Genomic DNA, 21,601 nt, shown 5'->3' on the forward strand with positions numbered 1-21,601 from the left:
GGGAAAATAGGGAAGTCCAAATAAGGTCTGCATCTACTTAATAGTACTGTACCAGTTTTAATTTCCTAGTTTTGATAATTTTATATATATAAAATGTTAACATTAGGAAAAGGTGGATATATGGGACTCTGAAGACTATTTTCACAACTTTTTGTAAGTCTAAAATGATCTCAAAATAAAAACTTTAAAAATTATATGCTTGTTAAAAATGATGTGTGTGTGTACAAGTGTATAACAAAAATTTTAAAAAGAAAAGAGCCGAAACCGGTTTGGCTCAGTGGATAGAGCGTCAGCCTGCGGACTGAAAGGTCCCGGGTTCGGTTCCGGTCAAGGGCATGTACCTGGGTTGCGGGCACATCCCCAGTGGGAGATGTGCAGGAGGCAGCTGGTCGATGTTTCTCTCTCATCGATGTTTCTAACTCTCTATCTCTCTCTCTTCCTCTCTGTGAAAAATCAATAAAATATATTTAAAAAAAAAAAAAGAAAAGAAAAGAATGAGAAGGACGAGAAAAGAGGAAAAATAGATTAGACTTAAAAGGAACAAAGTTAACTAGTGATAAAAGGAAGTAACAATGAGACAAAATGTGAAGGAATAAAATAAATGGCAAGATATTCAATAGTATATGGCACAAAGTAAATGTTCAATACATATTTTATTCATACATGAAAAATTTAAAAGAAATAAAAAAGGAAAACAAGGCCATGATGTTGTCTTTTGTTGCTCTAGCCCAGTGGCTCTCAATCTTGGCTACCACACACTGGAATGATACGTGGAGCTATTTAAAAATGCATGGTTTCACACCCAGAAATTGATTGAATTGGTCTAGGGTGCAGTCTGAGCATTGGGGTCTATTTTTTTTAAAAGGACCTCAGGCATATAAAAATAAATAAACAAACAAACAAATGAATAAATAGAGCCCCAGGTGATTCTAATGTATAACCAATGAGAATTATTGTTCCAATCCTTCTCAGCCCACTTTGTCTTAGGCCTCTATCTCATGGTTTTAGGTCTGTGGAAGAACTCTCCCTACAGAACAGAGCTAGGCAACAGAACGCAAATTTTTCACTTTCCCTTTGTAGTTTATCCCCTTCTCCTGCCGGCAAGCATTGACTTCTATAGATTTATGCTGATGAGGGAAAATTAATTACATTCAAACAATACCAGAAATACCAGAAACAGGGTGACACCTCGGTATCCTCAATTTTTTAAAATGAGGGCTTTGGCCCCGGTGGAGTGGCTCAATTGTTTGGAGCGTTGTCCTGTACACTAAAAAGATTGTGGGTTCAATCCCCAGTTGGGGTGAGTACTGGAGGCAACCGATCCATGTTTTTCTCTCTCCCCTTCCTCTCCCTAAAATATATGCTCAGGTGAGGATTAAAAAAATAATAATAATGAGGGTTTTGCTTTCTAATTGTTAGGCTGAAGATTTCTTTAAAATTTTAAATAAAATTTTTTGAAAGAGAGATATCTTGCTCCCATCCTTGTCTTCATCCATCCCTACCCCATAAGCATTTTATTAGTTTCTTATTTATCCTTCTATTAATTCTTTATGTGAGTACATATTGATTTATGTGCATTGGAGTAAAGTGATTTCCAAATCTGAGTAGGTATCAGAATCATTGTGGGAGCTTTTTAAAAGTGTGGACACCCAGTTGAAGCTGGTTTGGCTCAGTGAATAGAGTGTTGGCCTGCGGACTAAAAAGTCCCAGGTTCAATTTCAGTCAAGGGCACATGCCCAGGTTGTGGGCTCAATCCCCAGTGGGGGGCGTGCAGGGGGCAGCCAATCAATGATTCTCTCTCATCCTTGATGTTTCTATCTCTCTCTCCCTCTCACTTCCTTTCTGAAATTAATAAAAATATATTAAAGTGGGCACCCAGTTTCTATTCCATACCTATTGACTGAATAAAACTTCTGAGGAACAATGACTGGAACTCTTTTTACAAAGTTCCCCAGGAGACTTTCTGTGACAAACACTCACCCTTACTCACAGAGATTTGCTCCATCACCTTGTCTGTGTCCCTTGAGAGTACTGCTTCTGACCATGGCTCATGAGTTATCACCCAGCACAGGGAGCACCCATACAAAGGCTAAGCTGGGCCAACTAGCTTCTCTTCCCAGAGAACACAGAGCAGAGACACAGAGAATCTAAGACACCTGCAGGGCCAACCTGGTACAGGAATGTTTGGGGGACTGAGAATGCTGGAATGGGCCACATATCCAGTTAATTCTGCACGAGAATATGAAACAGAGAATGAAAGAGGCACTACCTTCATTCTTGATGACTTCCCAACTCCTCCATACCTCAGGTTATAGCCTGAGTTCCTGTGTTTCAATAATCCAACAGTGTACATAAAGAATACCCAAAGGACTTCAGAGACCTACAAGAATTCCGTAGAATACTGGTCAGCAGAATTATGATTTTTTGTAAAGTTACTCAAAATTTTCTTGGCACAAGTTACTTTGGGAATTTTAGCTCTGAAATCAATTTCTTTTCTTTTCCCCCTCACTTCCATCCTTGAGCAATAAATACATCTGTTTTCAAATACAATCAAACACCTAGACTGAGAAGTACTGCCAGAAATGGTGGCTGCCCCACATAACCCACAACACTGGCTAGTGAATGGCACATTCAGAATAACTGATGATTTCCAGGGAAACTGCTGAAACTCATGCCTTTTATTCACTCCAGAAAACCTACTGAAGTGATAGAGTGTCATATACTGAAGAAATAACCTTAAAACGACTCAACCTTTATTTTGGGTCATGCTACAAAGTCCTAATCTTGAAGTCCCTGAAATCTGAATTCAAGTTTTTGCATTGTCACAACTCTGTGTTTATAACCTTGGGCAATTCTCAACCTTGCTAAACCTCAATATCTTTCCCTGTAAAATGGAAAGATTACTTATCTCTCACATAAAGGGTTATTTGGAAAAATAAGTATGTGCAAATTCATATCTTATATACAATACAAATGCAAACAATATTATTGCCACATAGAAGAAAACAATTTTACCAGGGTCTCAGCCCCAACGTCATTTTTTATCTTATCACTTAAAAGTAATCATAAAATCATTTAAAATAATAATTACATAAATTTTCTATTGGTCATTGTAAATGCTGCATTATTTTAATGTTCCTTATATTTTCATTACATATAGAAATTATGCTAATTTTAAAGAACATCATCTAATTTAATAAAAGACAAACATGCAAATTGACCACACCTACACTGCACCTTAAGCCATGCCCACCAGCCAATCAGAGCGGCTATATGCAAATTAACCCAACCAAGATGGCGGCCGGCAGCCAGGGAGCTGGAGCAAGCAGGAGGCCTGGTTGCTCCAGTGATGGAGGAAGCTAAGCTTCCCGCCTGCCACGGCCAGCTCTGAGTTCCACTGAAGGCAACCAAGTTTCAATTATAGAAGATAATAAATCCCAGAATAAAAAAAAGAAAAAAGAAAAAAAGGAGAGGCTGGGAGCTTCGGTCGCCAGGGGGCTTGGCCAGCCTGAAAATGGCCCTCAGCCCCTCACCCAGACTGGCCAGGCACCCCAGTGGGGACCCCCCACCCTAAAGGGGGTATGGCCAGCCTGAAAACAGCCATCAGCCCCTCAGCCAGGCTGGCCAAACCTCCATGGGGTGAGGGTACCCACTAGGGGGGCTTGACCAGCCTACAAACAGCCATCAGCTCCTCACCCAGGCTGGCCAGGCACCCCAGTGGGGACCCCCACCCTGAAGGGGGTGTGACCAGCCTGCAAACAGCCATCAGCCCCTCACCCAGGCTGGCCAGGCACCCCAGTGGGGACCCCCACCCTGAAGGGGGTGTGACCAGCCTGCAAACATCCATCAGCCCCTCACCCAGGCTGGCCAGGGACCCCAGCGGGACCCCCACCCTGATCCGGCACACCGTTCAGGGCAAACCAGCCAGCCCCCACCCATGCACCAGGCCTCTATCCTATATAATAAAAGGGTAATATGCAAACTGACCCTAACAGCAGAACAACTGGGAATGACTGGTCACTATGACACACACTGACCACCAGGGGGCAGACGCTCAATGCAGGAGCTGCCCCCTGGTGGTCAGTGCGCTCCCACAGGAGGAGCTCTGCTCAGCCACAAGCCAGGCTGATGGCTGCCAGTACAGCGGTGGTGGTGGGAGCCTCTCCCGCCTCCTCAGCAGCACTAAGGATATTAGACTGCAGCTTAAACCTGCTCCCCACTGGCGAGTGGACATCCCCCGAGGGCTCCCGGGCTGCCAGAGGGATGTCTGATTGCCAGGTTAGGCCCAATCTCCCGGGGAGCGGGCCTAAGCCAGCAGGTGGTCATCCCCTAAGGGGTCCCAGACTGTGAGAGGGCACAGGCCAGGCTGAGGGACCCTCCTCCCTGAATGCACAAATTTTTGTGCACCAGGCCTCTAGTAACTATATAAAACTTTAAAAGAGTTGAAGTCCTGCCATAGAGTCTAAGTGCCTTAGCCAGCCAAAGGGGTCCAATGAGAGGGCTAGAATCAACTCTTGGTCTTTCTTCTGAAATCTGTGTTCTTTCCATTATACAAGAATGTGTTCAGAAAGTCTTACACAAAAGAATTTTGAGAAACTTTAAGTGAGAAATGACACAGAATGCCTCTTCCTTTAAAACCAAACAAAATAAAGAAACATTTATAAACAAAGAACAAAGATAAACTCAACTGAAGGAACACAGCAAGCAAATTTTAAAGGGCAACCCAGGAGCTGGGAGTGGTTAACTAGAGCCCACGAGGAAAAAAAAGCAGGCTTGGCAAAAAGAGTCAAGTCTATTAACAATGGAGATAAAGACAGCATGGAGCTCATTAACAACATTTACAGTGTTATATATAAAAAGAATGCTAAATAAGTACAGACCAGAATATATACTGCAAAACCATGACATATTACAAAATAATTTAAAACAAAAAAGATGTCTCTGAACAGCAAAAACAGGATTTTTAAAAAAATGAGCCAAACAAAATGTAAATTGTAAGATGATAATTTATAATACTGACAGAAATCAGGCAGTTAAATAGAAGACAATGCAGGTGAAACCATCAGAGCTGGAAAACAGATTTAAAAAGAAAGAATTAATCTACAATAATAGAGGCTCGCAGAAAGAGTTAAGATTAACTATTTAGAAATTCCTAAGAATCAAATAATATTTTGTGAATTTGAAATAAAACAGAAAAAAAGGGCATCATTGGCAAGAATGAAAAAAACAAAGTATGCCCACTAATCAGTTAAACCTAATAGACTCAGAAAAGGGAAGAATAACAAAGCTAAATAGTGGGGAGGATAAAAAAGATCTGAGAATACAGAAATAGAACAAGAAGATGACACACATTTGGGCCCAACTGAGAAAATTAAAAATAAGTAAAGATGATTATTCTCTAAATTGATTTTATGAGTCAATGCCAAATAAAAAACAATGTCTCTGAGAAGTAAATCCTGACAGTTTAAAACAGTAAAATGCATGTGGAAAGATAAAGAAGAAAGAATGCAAAAGGATACAATGTGGAGCTCAGACAAAGAGCTCCACACTGGCAGGGGTTAAGGAGACAGGGGTTGGTTACTAGGGGAGAAAATAGGAGTGACCTGTAATGGGTGCAGGGTTTCTTTTTAGGGTGAAGATGTCGTGGAATTAGATATCTTAAAAAAATTTTTTTAAAAAGCAAGCAAGCATGGTCTCATTTTTTTTTTTTTTTTTAATCTTTCTTTTTACAGATCACTGTATCTGAAGAGCTAATAAAACCAATACAAGGCACAGGAAACAAGAGCCTGGAGCAAGAAGACAAACTGGCTCTGAGTTTTTGGGGTAGGGAAGAGGGAGAAAAAGGCATCTTGATATTTTTTTATCTTAGCCAACCCACTTCACCAGAGTATGGGATTTAACAAGGACTCAAGGTAGATGCCCTGCTAAGAAATTAAAAAGTAAATTTCTGGGGAAAATGAACAAGTAAAAAGCTTATAATGCCAGGTATAGTTAAAAATAATAGCTAAATCAATGAACAACTAGGTTCCAGAAGGACCTAAGTAAATATCTATATGTTTAATATGAAAACTCATGTGAAATTAGACGAAGTGGAAAGCAATTTATAAATACTGATAAAACCTAAACTATTGATATGGAATAAGATAAATAAAATTAAGCGTTTAAATGTAGCACTCTCTGCCCTAGCTGGTTTGGCTCAGTGGCTAGAGCGTCGGCCAGCGGACTGAAGGGTGCCAGGTTCAATTCCACTCAAGGGCACATGCCCGGGTTGTGGGCTCCACCCCCAGTAGGGGGCATGCAGGAGGCAGCCAATCAATGATTCTCTCTCATCACTGATGTTTGTATCTCTCTCTCCCTCTCCCTTCTTCTTTGAAATCAATAAACATATAGTAAATGTAGTACTCTTCTTCCACAATAATTTCCACACAGGTTAAAGGCTAAATTTAAAGGTTAAAAGTCTTAGTGTATTTTACCAATCCTGATGCAATAAAATAACATAGCAAAGAATTAGTTAATGAATTTGATCGCATATGTTTAAAGCTTTCAGAAAGTACACATTAATACCCAGGTTCTAGTACATAAATGGCCCAATAATTTAAATACAGCTCAAACATTAGATAAATAGGTAAAACTTAGAAAAAAGTTAGCCTTACATATTAAAACAAAAACAAGGCACCTATAAAGTTCTACATTACTTCTACTCAATTATAAATAAAAGAATAATGCCATATTGTCACAGAAAAAGGGAACAGGTGGAACAAAGAGGGACTTTTAAAGATTAATAGTAAGAAAAGAAAAAAAAATTAACAGTAGCAGCAGAAATTCAAATGCTGTTTCTGAAGAACAATCTGGCTACACGCTACATTTGTCCTAGTCATCTCATTTTTGAGAAATAGATTCCAAGAAAATTACTCACAGGGGGTGGGGAGCCTGTTTGTACTAAAACTGTTTATAGCTATATCACTTTAAAAGTTAAAAACTGAAGCAATTCAAATGCCCAACAAATGGGGAACTGCTATATAAACTACCTGTTTTGAATAAAACTTAATATTATGTTGACATTCCATGTTGGAGTCACAGGTACATGGAAAAGGGGGAAATAAGACTCAATAGTTTATAGTATAAGTCAGGGGTCCTCAAACTTTTTAAACAGGGGGCCAGTTCACTGTCCCTCAGACCGTTGGAGGGCCGGACCATAGTTTAAAAAAAAACTATGAACAAATTCCGATGCACACAGTGGCGGCAAAAACACCGGGCGGGCCAGATAAATGTTTTCAGCGGGCCGCATGTGGCCCGTGGGCTGTAGTTTGAGGACCCCTGGTATAAGTATTTAGATTTAAGGGGGGGAGGGGGGAGAAGCTTGCTGAGAACAAGTCCAACAGAGCAGATGAAGCTGAAGGGCAGAGCAGTGGGTAGGAACTGGCGGAGACAACTATGTCAGCACCTGGGTGGGCTGGCCTTTTTGTTTGTTTAGGAGAGAAGTTTTCAGGAGGTAAGAATTCAGATGAGGTCACCCAGAGAAACTGCACTGAACCTGAGAGCCCAAGAACTAAGAACAAAGCGTCAAAGACTTGGAAAACCAGGTGTGTTTCAGCAAAGTGGATGAAACGTTTAAAAAAGAAAATGGTATATAACATCAAATCTCCGAAACGATCAAAATCATTTCTTTCTTTTTTTTGGGGGGGGGGGTGGGGGGGGTGGGGGGTGGGGGGTGATAGGGGAGGATGTGAGGTCCTCTTCAGAAAAAAGCCACCAGTCCAGAAGGACCAAAATTGAGAAAGACACAAAAAATGATGAGAGCATCAGTTCTGAGTGAAGTGCTGGGTCTGCAGTCTGGCTGCAGAGTACAGAAGGCAAGCTCAGGAGTAAAGGGAGCAGATCAAATCATTCCTGAGAGAATATGCCTGTAGGGAGAGAAGTGAAAGGTTCTCTTTCTCCCTCTTTCACATTCAGGAGCAAAGCACAGGAAAGTTCAGGACTAAATTAAATACTGAAAAAATATTGGCTAGAATTACAAAAACTGGTATTTTCAACAAGAGTTTTACAGCAAAAGGCTTGTTTTGTTGATTAAAAAAAATTTTCACTATAGACCTACGTGGGTGGCTCAGTTGGTTGGAGCGTTGACACATCAGTGATGAGAGAGAATCATTGATCGGCTGCCTCCTGCACACCCGCAACTGGGGATCGAGCCCAGAACCCAGGCATGTGCCCTGACCAGGAATCGAACTGTGACCTCCTAGTTCATAGGTTGATGCTCAACCACAGGACCACACTGGCCAGGCTGACCTTATCATTTTTGAAGAGCACAGGCTAGTTCTTTTGTAGAATATCCCTAAACTCAGGTTTGTCTGGTGCTGTCTCATGATTAGATTTAAATTATGCTTCAAATTCTTGGCTATCCTTATTCTAAAGAAAAACCTGGAGAATGCTAAACTATATATATCAAAATTGAATCAGTTTTAAATGGACAGAGAATATGAATAGACACATCACCAAACAAAATATACAATTGGTTAACAAGCTCATAAAGAGATGCTCGTCATCATTAGTCAAGAAGGAAATGCAAAGTGAAACTCACTAGATGGGATATAATTAAAAAGACTGACTAAACCAAGTGTTGGTAAGAATGTGAAATACTGGAATGCCCAATACATTGATGATGGAAATGTAAAATTGTACAGCTACTTTTGAAAATAGTTTGCTGGTTTCTGAAACAGTTAAAACAGACCAATTTTCAAGTGTCGAAGCATTTAATGCACAAGAAAATCTGAGGAACTGCTCCAGCATGAAGGAGACCAAAGAGAAAGGACAACTAAATGCAACATGTGATTACTGAACAGGTTCTAAAGAGTAGGAATTAGGAAAGTGTCAGTGTTAACTTCCTGATGGTGACAACTGCAATATTATGTAGGAGACAGTCCTTGTTTGGTGAAATAACATTTCACCAATGTGTTGTGTTGAGGTGGTGCATTTTTATCAGCAAGTTACTCTCAAAAGATTCGTGGTAAAAATTTGCACTTGTCCTTGTAATAGTTCCTTATGTTTAAAAAATGTTAAATGTGTAGCATTAAAAATGTTACAAAATTACAGGAAAAAGCCCTCCCCTTTCCACTCTCTACCTTTACCCCATTTTAATTTTCTTCATAGCACTTATCAGCAAGCAAAATGTTAAGTACCTGTGGTAGTTTATCTTCACTGAAAATTAAGCTTCTCTAGGGCTGGTACTATATTCACCTCTCTATTCTCAGTGCCTAAAACAGTGGCCAGTACATAGGGTATTTCTATTTGTTCAATAATCTAGTTTTACTACAGTTTAAAATAAAATCACTTTACCATCTCCTCCCCTGCCAAACACACATAAATCATTTATGACCCAGCAACTCCAACTCCTAAGTACCCAAAAGAAATGAAAACATATGTCCACACAACAACTTACAAATGAATGTCCCCAGCACCACTATTTATAACAGACAAAAACTGGAAACATTTCAAATGTCCATGATGTGATAACACCATCCAAATGAATCACTATTTGATGACAAAAAGATACAAGCTACTGATCCTGGCAACAACATGGATGAATCTCAAAACACTATAAGTGAAGAAAACACCAGAGACAAAAAACTATTACCTTGCATGATTGCATTTACATGAAAGTTCTAGAGCAGGCAAATCAGAGAGCAGATCAGAGTTGCCTGGGATGGAAACTGACTATAAATGACAAGAGAAAACTTTTTGGAATGATGGAAATGTCCTAAAACTGGAATTGTGGTGATGGTTGCACAATGTTGTAAATTTGCCCTGACCAGTTTGGCTCAGTGAACAGAGCATCGGCCTGTGGACTAAAGGGTCTGGGTTCGATTCCAGTCAAAGGCACATATCTTAGTTGCAGGCTCGACCCCCAGCCCTGGTCCGGGCACGTGTTGGAAGGCAACTGATTGATTTCTCTCTCTCACATCGATGTATCACTCTCTATCTTTCCCACTCCCTTCCACTCTCTCTAAAAATCAATAGAAAATATCCTCAGGTGAAGATTAACAAAACAAACAATAATTTTATGGCATGCCCATAGAGCTATTTTAAAATAGGTAGAAAATAGAGACAGCTTGCCACTTGGTTAATTTTTTGAAAAATTACTATAGTATAAAGGGGTGAATGAGACTTCAACGCCGTAAGGAGAATGAGCATTTGAAAATAGCTTGTTGTCCGGGTCTGTGTGCTCAATGGTTAGAGCATCGGCCCAAGCACCAAAGGGTCAAGGGTTCACTTCCCAGACAAGGGCATATACCTGGAATGCAGGTTTTATCCCCGGCCCAGTCAGAGCGTGTATGGGAGGCAACCAATCGATCTCTCTCTCTCTCTCTCTCTCATATCGATGAGAGATGTTTCTCTCTCTTTTCCCCTCCCTCCGTCCTTCCCTTTCACTCTCTAAAAATCAATGGGGAGCCGAAACCGTTTTGGCTCAGTGGATAGAGCGTCGGCCTGCGGACTGAAAGGTCCCAGGTTCGATTCCGGTCAAGGGCATGTGCCTGGGTTGTGGGCACATCCCCAGTAGGAGATGTGCAGGAGGCAGCTGATCGATGTTTCTCTCTCATCGATGTTTCTGACTCTCTATCTCTCTCCCTTCCTCTCTGTAAAAAAATCAATAAAATATATTTTAAAAAAATAAAATAAAATAAAAATAAAAATAAAAATAAAAATCAATGGGGAAAAATTAACAACAACAACAACAAAAAGCTTGTTAACCCAAATTATGGTTCAATCTGCAAAATGTGGGACCCTGATAATTGGTAGGAGCTGCTGTCTTCATATTCTCTCCATTTGGCCTTAAAGGGAATTCTCAGAATCTGCATTAGACTCATACATCAGTTATGCCTCTAACACTTAGGCCAAAGGCTGAGGGTACCTGAGCTAGGAAACACAAGCCCATCAATGCTAGTTATTAAAACAGTATTGCAAATTAGAGCAACGATGTTTGAATTTGTGTAGAGGATCGTGACTGGCTGAGAAAGAAACTACTAATTTCCTTGGTTAGGCTGTCCCACTAACTTTTTATTTGTAAAACATAGTTTTATTTCTTACAATAAAATATGAATCTTGAGTTGGGGCAATTATGACATGGTTTGAAATTCTCAACATTTTAGGAGACATATATAAGAAAAAGGAAAACAAATATCATCTGCTTACTATAGAAACTGCTCAGAAGTGCTTTATGTTCATTTAGTAAATATAGAAATAACCCACTTAAAAACACTTTTGTTCACCCTTTGCCTATGGCTCAGTTGGTAGGAGCTTCTTCCTGTATACCAAAAGGTCTTGGGATCCATTCCTGGTCAGGGCACAAATCTACTAGTAGATTTCGGGTTTGATTCCAGGCCTAGTCACACATTGATATTTCTCTCTTTCCCCTCCCCGCCCTCTAAAAATCAATGAAAATGTCCTCGAGTTAGGATTTAAAGAGAAAAAAAGAAAAAGAGTTTTGTGCATAAGCCACCTTTTTCAGTTTTCCAAATGCAGAAACAAGGAGGGACATTTAAAATTAAATGACATATCAACAGACTTTGAAAAAAAGTATTTAAGACCCATGTTTGTGATAAGTGCTATAAAGAGAAATAAAAGGAAACACATTAGAAGGAACTTAAAGGCAGGGCCCTGATCAAGCCTTTCTAACCCTCTCTTCAAGCCTCTCCCATTGGCCAAGCATCTGACAGTAAGCTCTCTGAGATGGTTTGTTCACTGATTATCTGCACAACTATAATGTGTCCAGTACATACACAATTTGTTGAATTAATTTATAACTAGAAAGCCCAGGTGGAGTTAGTTGCTCTGTCCAGAATGATCTCATAAGTGTTTTTACCATGTTACACAGTGATTTATTTCCTTATCAGCCTGTCCCTAACACTACACTACAACATTCTTGAGGGAGGACAGGAACATGGCCCAGGGCCTGGCACAGAAGATTCTCTAACTGTTAAACAGAGAGTGAGATCACAAGATCACATAATTGGAACTCAACACACAGCCTGTGTGACCCCAAGTCTAATATTTTTATTTCTGCGCTTTCCCCTTTACACTCCAAGATAGTATTCTGAGAAACTGAGGTAAGGGAGGTAAGGGAGGTAAGGGAGGATGGGGTCTTGCCAAACCCATTTACTTTGAGGAAATAACAACAATTAGAGCATTAACCAGAGATTGTGTACCCAGCACTTCACCTACATATCTCACTTAATCCTCACAACCCTTGAGCCTACATTAACAAGGCTCAAGTCCCATATACATAGTCGAAGCTCACACTCATACCCACTCCAGAAAGTAGATAAAACGCTGGGGTGTGGACTGTGGCCAGGTTTCAGAATGATGGCCTCAGTCAATCTGATTAAGAAGTCACCCAGTGGGGGTGAGGTCTTAGGTGTTTATTGTTAGGTTGCATAACTCACATGTATGTCACATGTTTTATATATAATACTAGAGTCCCGGTGCACAAATTCATGCACGGGTGGGGTCCGGCCAGCCTGCCCCAATCGGGCTGACGGGGGCGAGGCGGGCCCTGCAGGTGGTTGGCTGGCCAGACCTGGCCCCTGGTTGAATTCCCAGTTGAGGGGACAATTTGCATATTAGCCTTTTATTATATAGGATATGTATATATTATATATAAAAGATGCCACCCCCACACTGCCAGAGACAGGAAGACAGAAGAGCAGTCCAAAGCCCTTCTCCTGCCTCAATTACTCCCTCTCCTCTCCTCCCCTTCCTTAGGCTCCAACAGCAAGGACCAATTCCAGCCTAGAGAAGAGCAGGGGAAACAGCACCAGAACTTTTACCTGTCAAGCCAGTAATCAATGGGAAACATCTTTTGACTACCCCCAACCCCACCGCTCATACTTTAGAGATATCCAACCTTATCAAATGACCCCACCTTGAGCCTCAGCTGACTGGACCAGAGGTGGACACTATTCCGAGCTGGATCAGGTCCCCCCCATCCCACCCCCCCCAGAAATCAGAGAATTAAAAACACATACCTTGAGGAAGTGTGGGTCAGCTCTCTTATGCTAAGTGCATCGGGAAGTGGTAAAAAAGGAAAAGAGAAACAAAAACAGTGGTGCAGGGATGCAGGGTGCAAGATTTTGTAAATGTAAAGGAGAAGGGAGGTAGATGCCTTCATCTATTTTCTAGTTCCTAGTTGCAACCGTACCTGAAGCTTTAACTGTACTTCCTTTCCTGTTGGTAGCATGAGAAAGACCCTGGATCTCAATCATAAACTCATATCTACAAGGTAGTGCCTGAAACACTCCAGCACTCTACCTTTCACTTAGCTAGCTCCTAGTCATTCTCCAGGTCCCAGCTTAACATCACTTCCTCCAGGAAATCCTCCCAGGCTTCTCATTAAACTTAGTCCATCTTTTATACCCTCCAGTAGCACTATGCACCTCATAATCCTCAGTAAATGTTATTACTTTCCTGTTGGACTGTAAATACCAGTGTAAAAACCACTTTTGTTCACTTTGATCCTACCACCTAAATCAGATAATACTTAATATTAGTAAATAAAAATCAAGAAACTAGTAGAGATGAGTAGGAGGAGTGAGAAGAAATCAACACTACCTTCCTGATAAAAACTAAGTTGCTTTGACCCTATCGCCCTCATTCCTTCCAGGTATCCAGTTTCTCCCTCTTCACCCTCCTCAACAGGCTCAAGTCAACTATGACAACCATCATTTTATACTTCAGTGCCAATAAAGGAACACAGGTTATATACAAGGAGCATGTTTCCAGGTAGCTTGGAATAACAGAGGAAAACCTACAGTAGTTAAAAAAAAACAACACAAATCAGTGGGAGTGGCTGGGGAGAGGTCAATGGGGAAAAAAGGAGACATATGTAATACTTTAAACAATAAAGATTTAAATTTAAAGAAAAAAATCACAGGGTTGGAGATCTAGACAAATCTCAGTTCTGCTATGTATTCACTGGCTGTGAACCTTGCTCCTACAGGCCATAGGTTTAGAATCCAGAGCCTCCCCTAAGACTGAGAATCTGAGAGGGACCTTGGAAGACTTCTATACTGTTGGTTTTCTAATGTGTAGGAGCCCCAAGAAGTAACTGAGAAAAGAGAAGCAAAAAGGGATAAACAGCACCTCAGGTTTAGGCACGTAGGTGGGTGAAGTAGACTTGATGTAAGGTAGAGTAGCTCTGGATATTTATTGGCAAATCAGTTGTTGTTTTTTTAACTTAGTAGGTGCATTAATGTAAGTAAGGTGAGGAATAAGTTTTATATATGGTTCCCGGGAAAACCCAACTTGGTTACTTCTCATAAAAATATTTTTATAAATACTTGAGAACTGAGAACATTTACAAATTAAATTTATGGGAATGGTGTATCAGTTATAGCTAACCACTAGGAGCACATTAGGGATGTTATAAATATCAAATTTAATTTTGTTCTGAGTTTTATTTGCACTCAAAACTCTGCTAGAAACACTGAATTTTCTGTTGCTCATGTAAGTTGGTCTCCTCACATCTTTGAGCTCCAAAAAGCATACAAGAGACTACTTTATTTATATTTAAATTTAAGAGTTAACAAGCAAAACTAAGAATCTGAATCCAGATCTATTTCCAAGTCTTGAGCTTTTATAGATACTACTACTACTACTACTGCTGGCCCTGCCTTTCAAACAGGTGATGTAAATACCCAGTTCCAGGGAGGGAGGAAGGGAGTGGTATAGCAGGGAGTAATATAGGCAAGTTTACAGAACAGATGAGCCTTAAAGGACGATTCTCTAGCGGAGGGACTGTACCATGCATTGCAAGTTGTTTAGTATGCCCACCTCCACCACCAAAGGCCAATAACAATCCCCCAACCAATGTAACAACAACAACAAAAAGTCCACAATGCCCACATGTTTCAAAATACTCCCAGACAGGGGGGGTAAAGACACACCCAGAATACTCTTAGATAAGCAGAAAGAAAAGAGTAGCACAATGGACAGAGAGACAAAGGGGAACACAATTCACAAAATTTGACGAGATAAAGAGCCATGCTTTAATGACTCTCACCCATAAAATCAAGTCCAAACTCAGCAAGTACACAATATCCTTCAGGATTTGGCCCTGCCCATCCCAGCTGTCTCAACTCCAGCTTTCTGCCTAAGGCACCCTATACTCCTGCCCTCCCAACTTGTGGTTTTCTTGACCTGATGTGCTGTTTTCAAATTTCTGTGCCTTTGCACGTACATTTTCCTCCACCTAGAATGCACTTCTCAAAGCAAACTCCTAGTCATACATTAATATCCAGCTCAGAAGTATGTGAAGCCATACAAAGACAGCCCCATGCCATGCAGGCCTTCTAAGGAAAGGGATCATGTAAATCCTGGCACATAAAAAGGTGCTCAATAAATATTTTCTGAGTGAATGGCCTTGCATTAGTTTTTAGAAAGACTAAAACGTGATACAAGCAAAAGCAAACAACAGCTATTTTCTATTACTGAAAGCATGTATTTTTCAACTCTGATCTTTGGTTGAGTGTCACTTAGGAACCAGACAGATTGGGATGCTCTATTTCTTCCTAATTGTGTGTCCTTGGGCAAGTTAACTAATCTTTGTCTCATTTCCTCACTTACAAAGTAACTATCTTTGCAGTGTGGATATGAGGATTAATTAATATTATGTTAAAAAAAAGTGGTGACTACATGGTAGGTCTACTAGTTTGTCATAATCACAAAAAGCTTAATAGATCAGGATACTGTACCATTGGGAATGTGATCACAATGAAATTTTGGTTGGAAACATCTGTTTCCGGGGGAAGGGAGAGTTGAAAGTCAACAAATCCTATTCCTATTCTGATCCAATATTAATCCCTTAATGACCACTATCTCCCTTGGCTCCTCTGATAATGCCCACTCAGGGTTCTCTGGTCTCTCAGATCACACTTTCTCTGTCCTCTTCTGTAACTTGCCCTCTATTGACACCTAAAGTCAGGCATTCATTCCTTTAGCTAAGTTCTTACATTTTTCCTCATCTTGTCCACTCCCAAGGCTTCAATTAGTATCTCTATGGAGATAACCCTATAATCTTTCTATCATATTCAGAAAGTGTTTCAAATTTAACTTATTCAAAATAGATTTCTTAATTAGATGATCAAACATACAGCTTCAATTTCTCCTCTCATACCCTTTCTTTTTTTCATGACTCTTATGCATCTCACCAGCATTACCTTTTTAATCTTTCTATTCTACCTCAGTGGCTCTTAATCTTTCTGGGATAATGGACCCTTTGGAAATCTATTGAATGCTATGGATTGCTCACTAAACAGATGAACATACCCAACATCTATTTGCAATTTTACCTAACCAATGACCTCAAATGAGAATCTGTGCCCATCCACGCAATACTAAAACTTTCACAAGTTTTCACCTCCAGGTTCTACCTTCCCTGTTACAAATTTCAAGATGCCCCTGGATATAGCCTAAATGGCCAACAGGCACCACAAACTTAATCTGAACCAGACCTCACTATTTCTCCCTAACAAACCTGCTCTACCTCTGGTATTTCTCCTTAAATAATGGCACCACCATCCTCCAAGGGTTCCATGCTAGAAGCAGTGGAATTACAACTATGCCCATACTTAGTTAATCACCAAGCCTTGTCTCAGAAATCGCTCTCCAATCCAAATCCTACCTCTCTCAGCCTCTTACTTTTAAGATCTCATCATTTGCTTCTTCCCACACTTGCCATGATTAAGTCTTTCTATCACTCTTCTGACAAGAGCCGGATACTAATTCTATCTTTATAAGGTCTTATAAAGTCTCTCACCTCCATCTGCTATCTTCCACTGCCACTAGAGTTACAATTAGCCCTAATAGATTCCCCCACCTCAGTTTTTTTTTCTTATTTCCACCTGTGTTGACCTACCTTCCCCTAAAATTTTAAATTGATCACATGACTGCTTCTTTACAAAAACACTGATGCTTCTTCATTGCACAAATATACAAATTCAGTTTTGCCTTTACAGTCCTCTACAATGTGGCATCTAATCCAGGATCAGATTCCACTGTTTACACTATCTCTTATGCCTACTATCTACCAAAATCACACCCACTCTTCAAGGCCCAATTCAAACTCCACTCTTCATCTTTATATCCTCCACACAATGATTAGCAAAGAGCTCTGCACAGAAAAGGCAAATTCCTAATGAACTGATTCAGGAAATGAAAAAAGCAAAACAAAACACAAAAAGCTTGAAAATCCTCAAAGCCTTCTGGAAGCATGATGTTTTTAAAAATATTACTATTCAAATATTAACATTTCAAGTAAGAAGCCTTCCACACAACCATCACTGCTAATCAACATTTATTAAATGCTAATAATATGCAACATAATTAAAGTCTTGCTAGGGTCTATCATCAACCTGAAGATAAAAAGCTATAATATAGATCCAGAGTTTTAATTCCAATTATATTTGTATTTTATTTAAGAAAGAAAAATTAAAGTAAGAGGATTTGGCATTTCACCTAATACTTAGGTCAAATAAGTCTACAGCAGTGATAGAAAGTTACCAGATCTAAATTATTTTCAGACTAGTAAAAATCCTATCAAATAGGAAAAAGAAAAAAACTTTCTCTTTTTTTTTTTTAATATATTTTATTGACTTTTTACAGAGAGGAAGGGAGAGAGATAGAGAGTTAGAAACATCGATGAGAGAGAAACATCGATCAGCTGCCTCCTGCACATCTCCCACTGGGGATGTGCCCGCAACCCAGGTACATGCCCTTCACCGGAATCGAACCTGGAACCTTTCAGTCCGCAGGCCGACGCTCTATCCACTGAGCCAAACCGGTTTCGGCAAAAAACTTTCAATCAAAATATCCTAAACCTAGCCCTGGCGCATGGAGGTTAGTGGTTAGTGTGTCAGCCCACGCACCGGTGGGTCACCGGTTTAATTTCCAGTCAAGGGCACATACAATGGTTGCAGGTTTGAACCCTGGTCTAGTCCACGCGTGTTTGGGAGGCAATCGGTGGTTGTCTCTCTCACATCGATTTTTCTCTCTCCCCCCACCCTTCCACTCTCTCTAAAAATCAATGGAAAAAATATCCTCAGGTAAGGATAAACAACAATAACAACAAAAACTGTCTTAAACCTAAAGATTATTTCAGTACCTATTTTAGATGCTAATTTCTTTTAAAGGGGATGAAGGGCTTGATGAGCAAATCTGAGCCTCTCGTAGTGGAACACTTACTGGCATACTTACCAGCAGGTACAACAGCATCAGATATGACAGAGAAGTGGCGCTGCAGGCAGTACTTTCTCTTCATTACTTTCTAGTGCAGCGGTTCTCAACCTTGGCTGCACATTAGAATCACCTGGGAATCTTTTTAAAATCCTGGTTTCTGGACCTCATCCTCCGGAAATCCTGTTTCTTTGTGATGGGGTGGAGCCACAACATTAGTAACAAAGAAACAGAATTTCTGGAGGATGAGGCCCAGAAATCAGGATTTTAAAAAGATTCCCAGGTAATTCTAATGTGCAGCCAAGGTTGAGAACCACTGTTCCAGTGCCTTATTTCTTTTAGGCCTGACCTAATTTAATTTCTCTTTTGGCTCCTAAGCCTCTGAGTTCATGTTAATTTCCATAGTTGAATACTGTGAACCATTGTGAACCATTTTGCTCCCGACGAGGATGAGAATACTCAATGTTGAATTAAAGTGGGTTTTTAAAAAATAGAATTTAAACTTGTCTTTCTATCTAGCTAACATACTTGGCAAAATAGGACCTCTATGACATTTCTAAAATTACGATCACTCAAATTTGAATGTTCCTGAAATACATTTGCTTTACAACAGTAAAATATGCTAAAACTGTAAAATTATTAGTAACACTATTTAAGGGTGATGGCAGGGTGTCATGGAAAGAACTGCAGCATTTGAAACAGGATCTTAGTCTACAATCTCATGTCTGACTCCTTAGTTGTGACCTTCGGAATTGGCTTCACACTGAAATACCTTCTCACCTGAAAGAGATGGTATCACCACCTTCCCCTCCCTCGAGGTGGAAGTTCAGATAAAATGAGGGAATAATGTACCTAAGCACAGTACTTGCCACGAAGTGTTCAATGAATATTAGTTTGTTCTTTCGTTCAACAAAAAAGACACAGTCACAGGAGTTAGACGTAAAGGAGCCTAGGCTTCCACAAGTCTTCATCAGCATAAGACACCACAGATAGTTGGTGCTAATAAAAACAAGGCTGTCGCCAAACCTTCCTGAGGAATCTGGGTTAAGATGAGGCAGCCCGCATGCGTCTGCAAGAACTCCATTAAGGCGGCATAGCTATACACTGGCCATTAAAACACGAACACTAAAAGTCCACGGTAATTGTGCTATGACGTCTGGATGCCTTTTTGCTGGTAAGAGAGTTCACTCGGGGTAAAGAAAAAAAGAAGAAAGGCAAATTAGGACCAACTCCAAACGACTTTTTTAATAAATGGAAAGAGCGATGCTGACTTAATCCTTCCTGAAACGTCGACGGTACGATATGAAAATCCATTTAAGAACTTCAGGATTGAAATATTCCACAACTAATGCTTTTTAGAAAGCCTGCGCAGGAGAGCACTCAGCACCAGGGAAGGTATTTAATGAAAGCCGTCCGCGGAAGACACAGGCGAGGGGAGGAAAAGAGAGGATCGTTTCTGCACACAAACCGGGGCGAACCGCTTTCAGGACCCAGGCCCCCGCAGCCCCGACAAGCATCTGGAGGAATTCCGGGCTTTCTACCCGGACGTCAAAAAGACCACCTCACTCGCAAACTGGGGGTGGGGTTCCGTTCCCCTCCTGGGGGTGCTGGGTCGCCCGGGTCCTGGCCTCCGCCCCGCCCCCCCCACCCCCCCGCGCGCCACCCCTCTACGCCGCGCGGGCCGGCCAGCCAAGTGCCGCGACCAACACCCCGAACCTCGATGGGCCCAGGGCATGCCCCGGTGCGCGGACCGCGGCGAAGCCCGGGGTCGGGGGCGCGGAAGGCCCGAGGCGCGGACGAGGCCGCGGCTGCGTCCCCGAGAGGTGGGCGGGCGCGGCCAGGCCTGCGGGCGGACGTGGACACTCACCACACCATGCCGTAGGCGCCCTCGCCAATGTATGAGAGGTTGGTGTAGCGCGGCCCCACGTCGAACACCTGCCCGCGGACCATCTCCGGGCCCGCGCCCGCCGCCGCCGCCGCCATGTTGGTTGCCGGGCCGCCGCCGCCTCCGCCGCGCTGGGCTTGACGCTCTGTGGCCGTGTCTCGGCCCACGCCGCACCTCCCGTAGGGACCGCGCCGCTGCCGGTGCAGCCGCCGCCGTTGAGCGGGAAGGAGCAAGGAGGGCGCCGCTCAGGAAAGCGTGAGAGCCCAGAGCAACTAGGACCGACTGCCTGTCCGACTGACTGACTGACTGACGGGCGGGCCGGCGGGCGGGGCTTACGCTGAGGAGGGCGCAGGGGCGGGGCCAAGAAGCGTGCGCGTGGATTGGCTCTCCGAGGCCTGGGGGCGGGGTTATTCGGTCCGGCGGAAGTAGCGAACTCGGGGCGGAACTCGGCGGCGGCACCGCCCTACGCGGTCACGTGCGCTAGCCCGGGGGTGGCTCTTGAGACGTAGGAGGTCTCCACGGCGTCGGGGAAGAACCCGTTGGACTGATCCTGACAGAGAGTCAGGGACAGGGAAAGCTGTGGAGTGTGGTCCTGACTCAGCCATAGAGTGACCCCGGTCTGCGTGTGAGGGACAACGACGCGCCGCACAGGGGCTTCGGGCCTGGGCCAGGCCTATGAGAGTCCGTGGTCGCCACACCAACTTAGAAACATTGAGACCAGGGCAGAAACCGAAAAGGCATGACCGAGACCGAGACAGGTATTTGCATACTGAGAAAGTGTGAAACACAAAAGGTGGGAGGATCCTCTAATCCGACCAGAGGTTCCTTCAACAAGTGCGTGTTGAGCACCTACCAAGTTCCTGGACATCTTCCGTGACAGAAACTGGAGGAGATGGACAAATCAATATATGCTAGAGGCCCGGTGCATGAAATTCGTGCAGGGGAGAGGTCCCTCCGCCCTGCCCCTGTCCAATCTGGAACATCCCTCTCGAAATCTGGGACAGCTGGTTCCTAACTGCTCGTCTGCCTGCCTGATCGCCCCTAACCACCTCTGCCTGCCAGCCTGATGCCCCTAACTGCTCCCCTGACGGCCTGATTGCCCTTAACTGCCTCTGCCTTGGCTTCCGCCACAGTCGGACAAAGATATGCTAATCTGGTCTAATTAGCATATTACCCTTTTATTAGTATAGATAATGCTCAAGTTGTGATAAGTACTGTGAACTTATCACAGTACTTAAAAGGATTAGAGAGTACAGTAGTAAGTCTTCACTTAACAATGTAGAAAGATTCTGAGCCCTCAAGTGAAAGAAGGTATAAGGAAACCAATTTTACCACAGGCTAAGTTGATAGAAACAAGAATTATGTTCCTACAGCATCTCATCAATCCCTATAACCAATCCACCATATTTGAAGACCTACTGAAGTAGGTTCAGACATTAGAGAAAGACATTAAGATTAAGAGACTTATGCCTGTGGACCAAAGCATCCCGGGTT

At 42.1% G+C, this 21,601-nt stretch overlaps 1 protein-coding gene across 4 annotated transcripts in view; it reads right to left on the minus strand.

Annotated features, from left to right (window-relative positions):
* Positions 1-20,417, minus strand: part of MAPK1 (mitogen-activated protein kinase 1) — a 90,839-nt gene extending 70,422 nt beyond the window's left edge. For 2 of the 4 annotated variants that reach the window (XM_036354490.1, XM_036354486.1), the window contains exon 1: positions 19,075-19,402. In XM_036354490.1, the coding sequence (XP_036210383.1) occupies positions 19,075-19,199 (125 nt within the window). In that variant the 5' untranslated portion in view covers positions 19,200-19,402. Of the gene's footprint in view, positions 1-19,074; positions 19,407-20,089 lie in introns of those variants that run through there. The other 2 variants (XM_036354487.1, XM_036354488.1) reach the window with 2 other exon arrangements.
* Between the last annotated feature and the right edge of the window lie 1,184 nt (positions 20,418-21,601).

This window comes from Myotis myotis, unplaced genomic scaffold, assembly GCF_014108235.1.
Source record: "Myotis myotis isolate mMyoMyo1 unplaced genomic scaffold, mMyoMyo1.p scaffold_m19_p_20, whole genome shotgun sequence".
NCBI lineage: Eukaryota > Metazoa > Chordata > Mammalia > Chiroptera > Vespertilionidae > Myotis > Myotis myotis.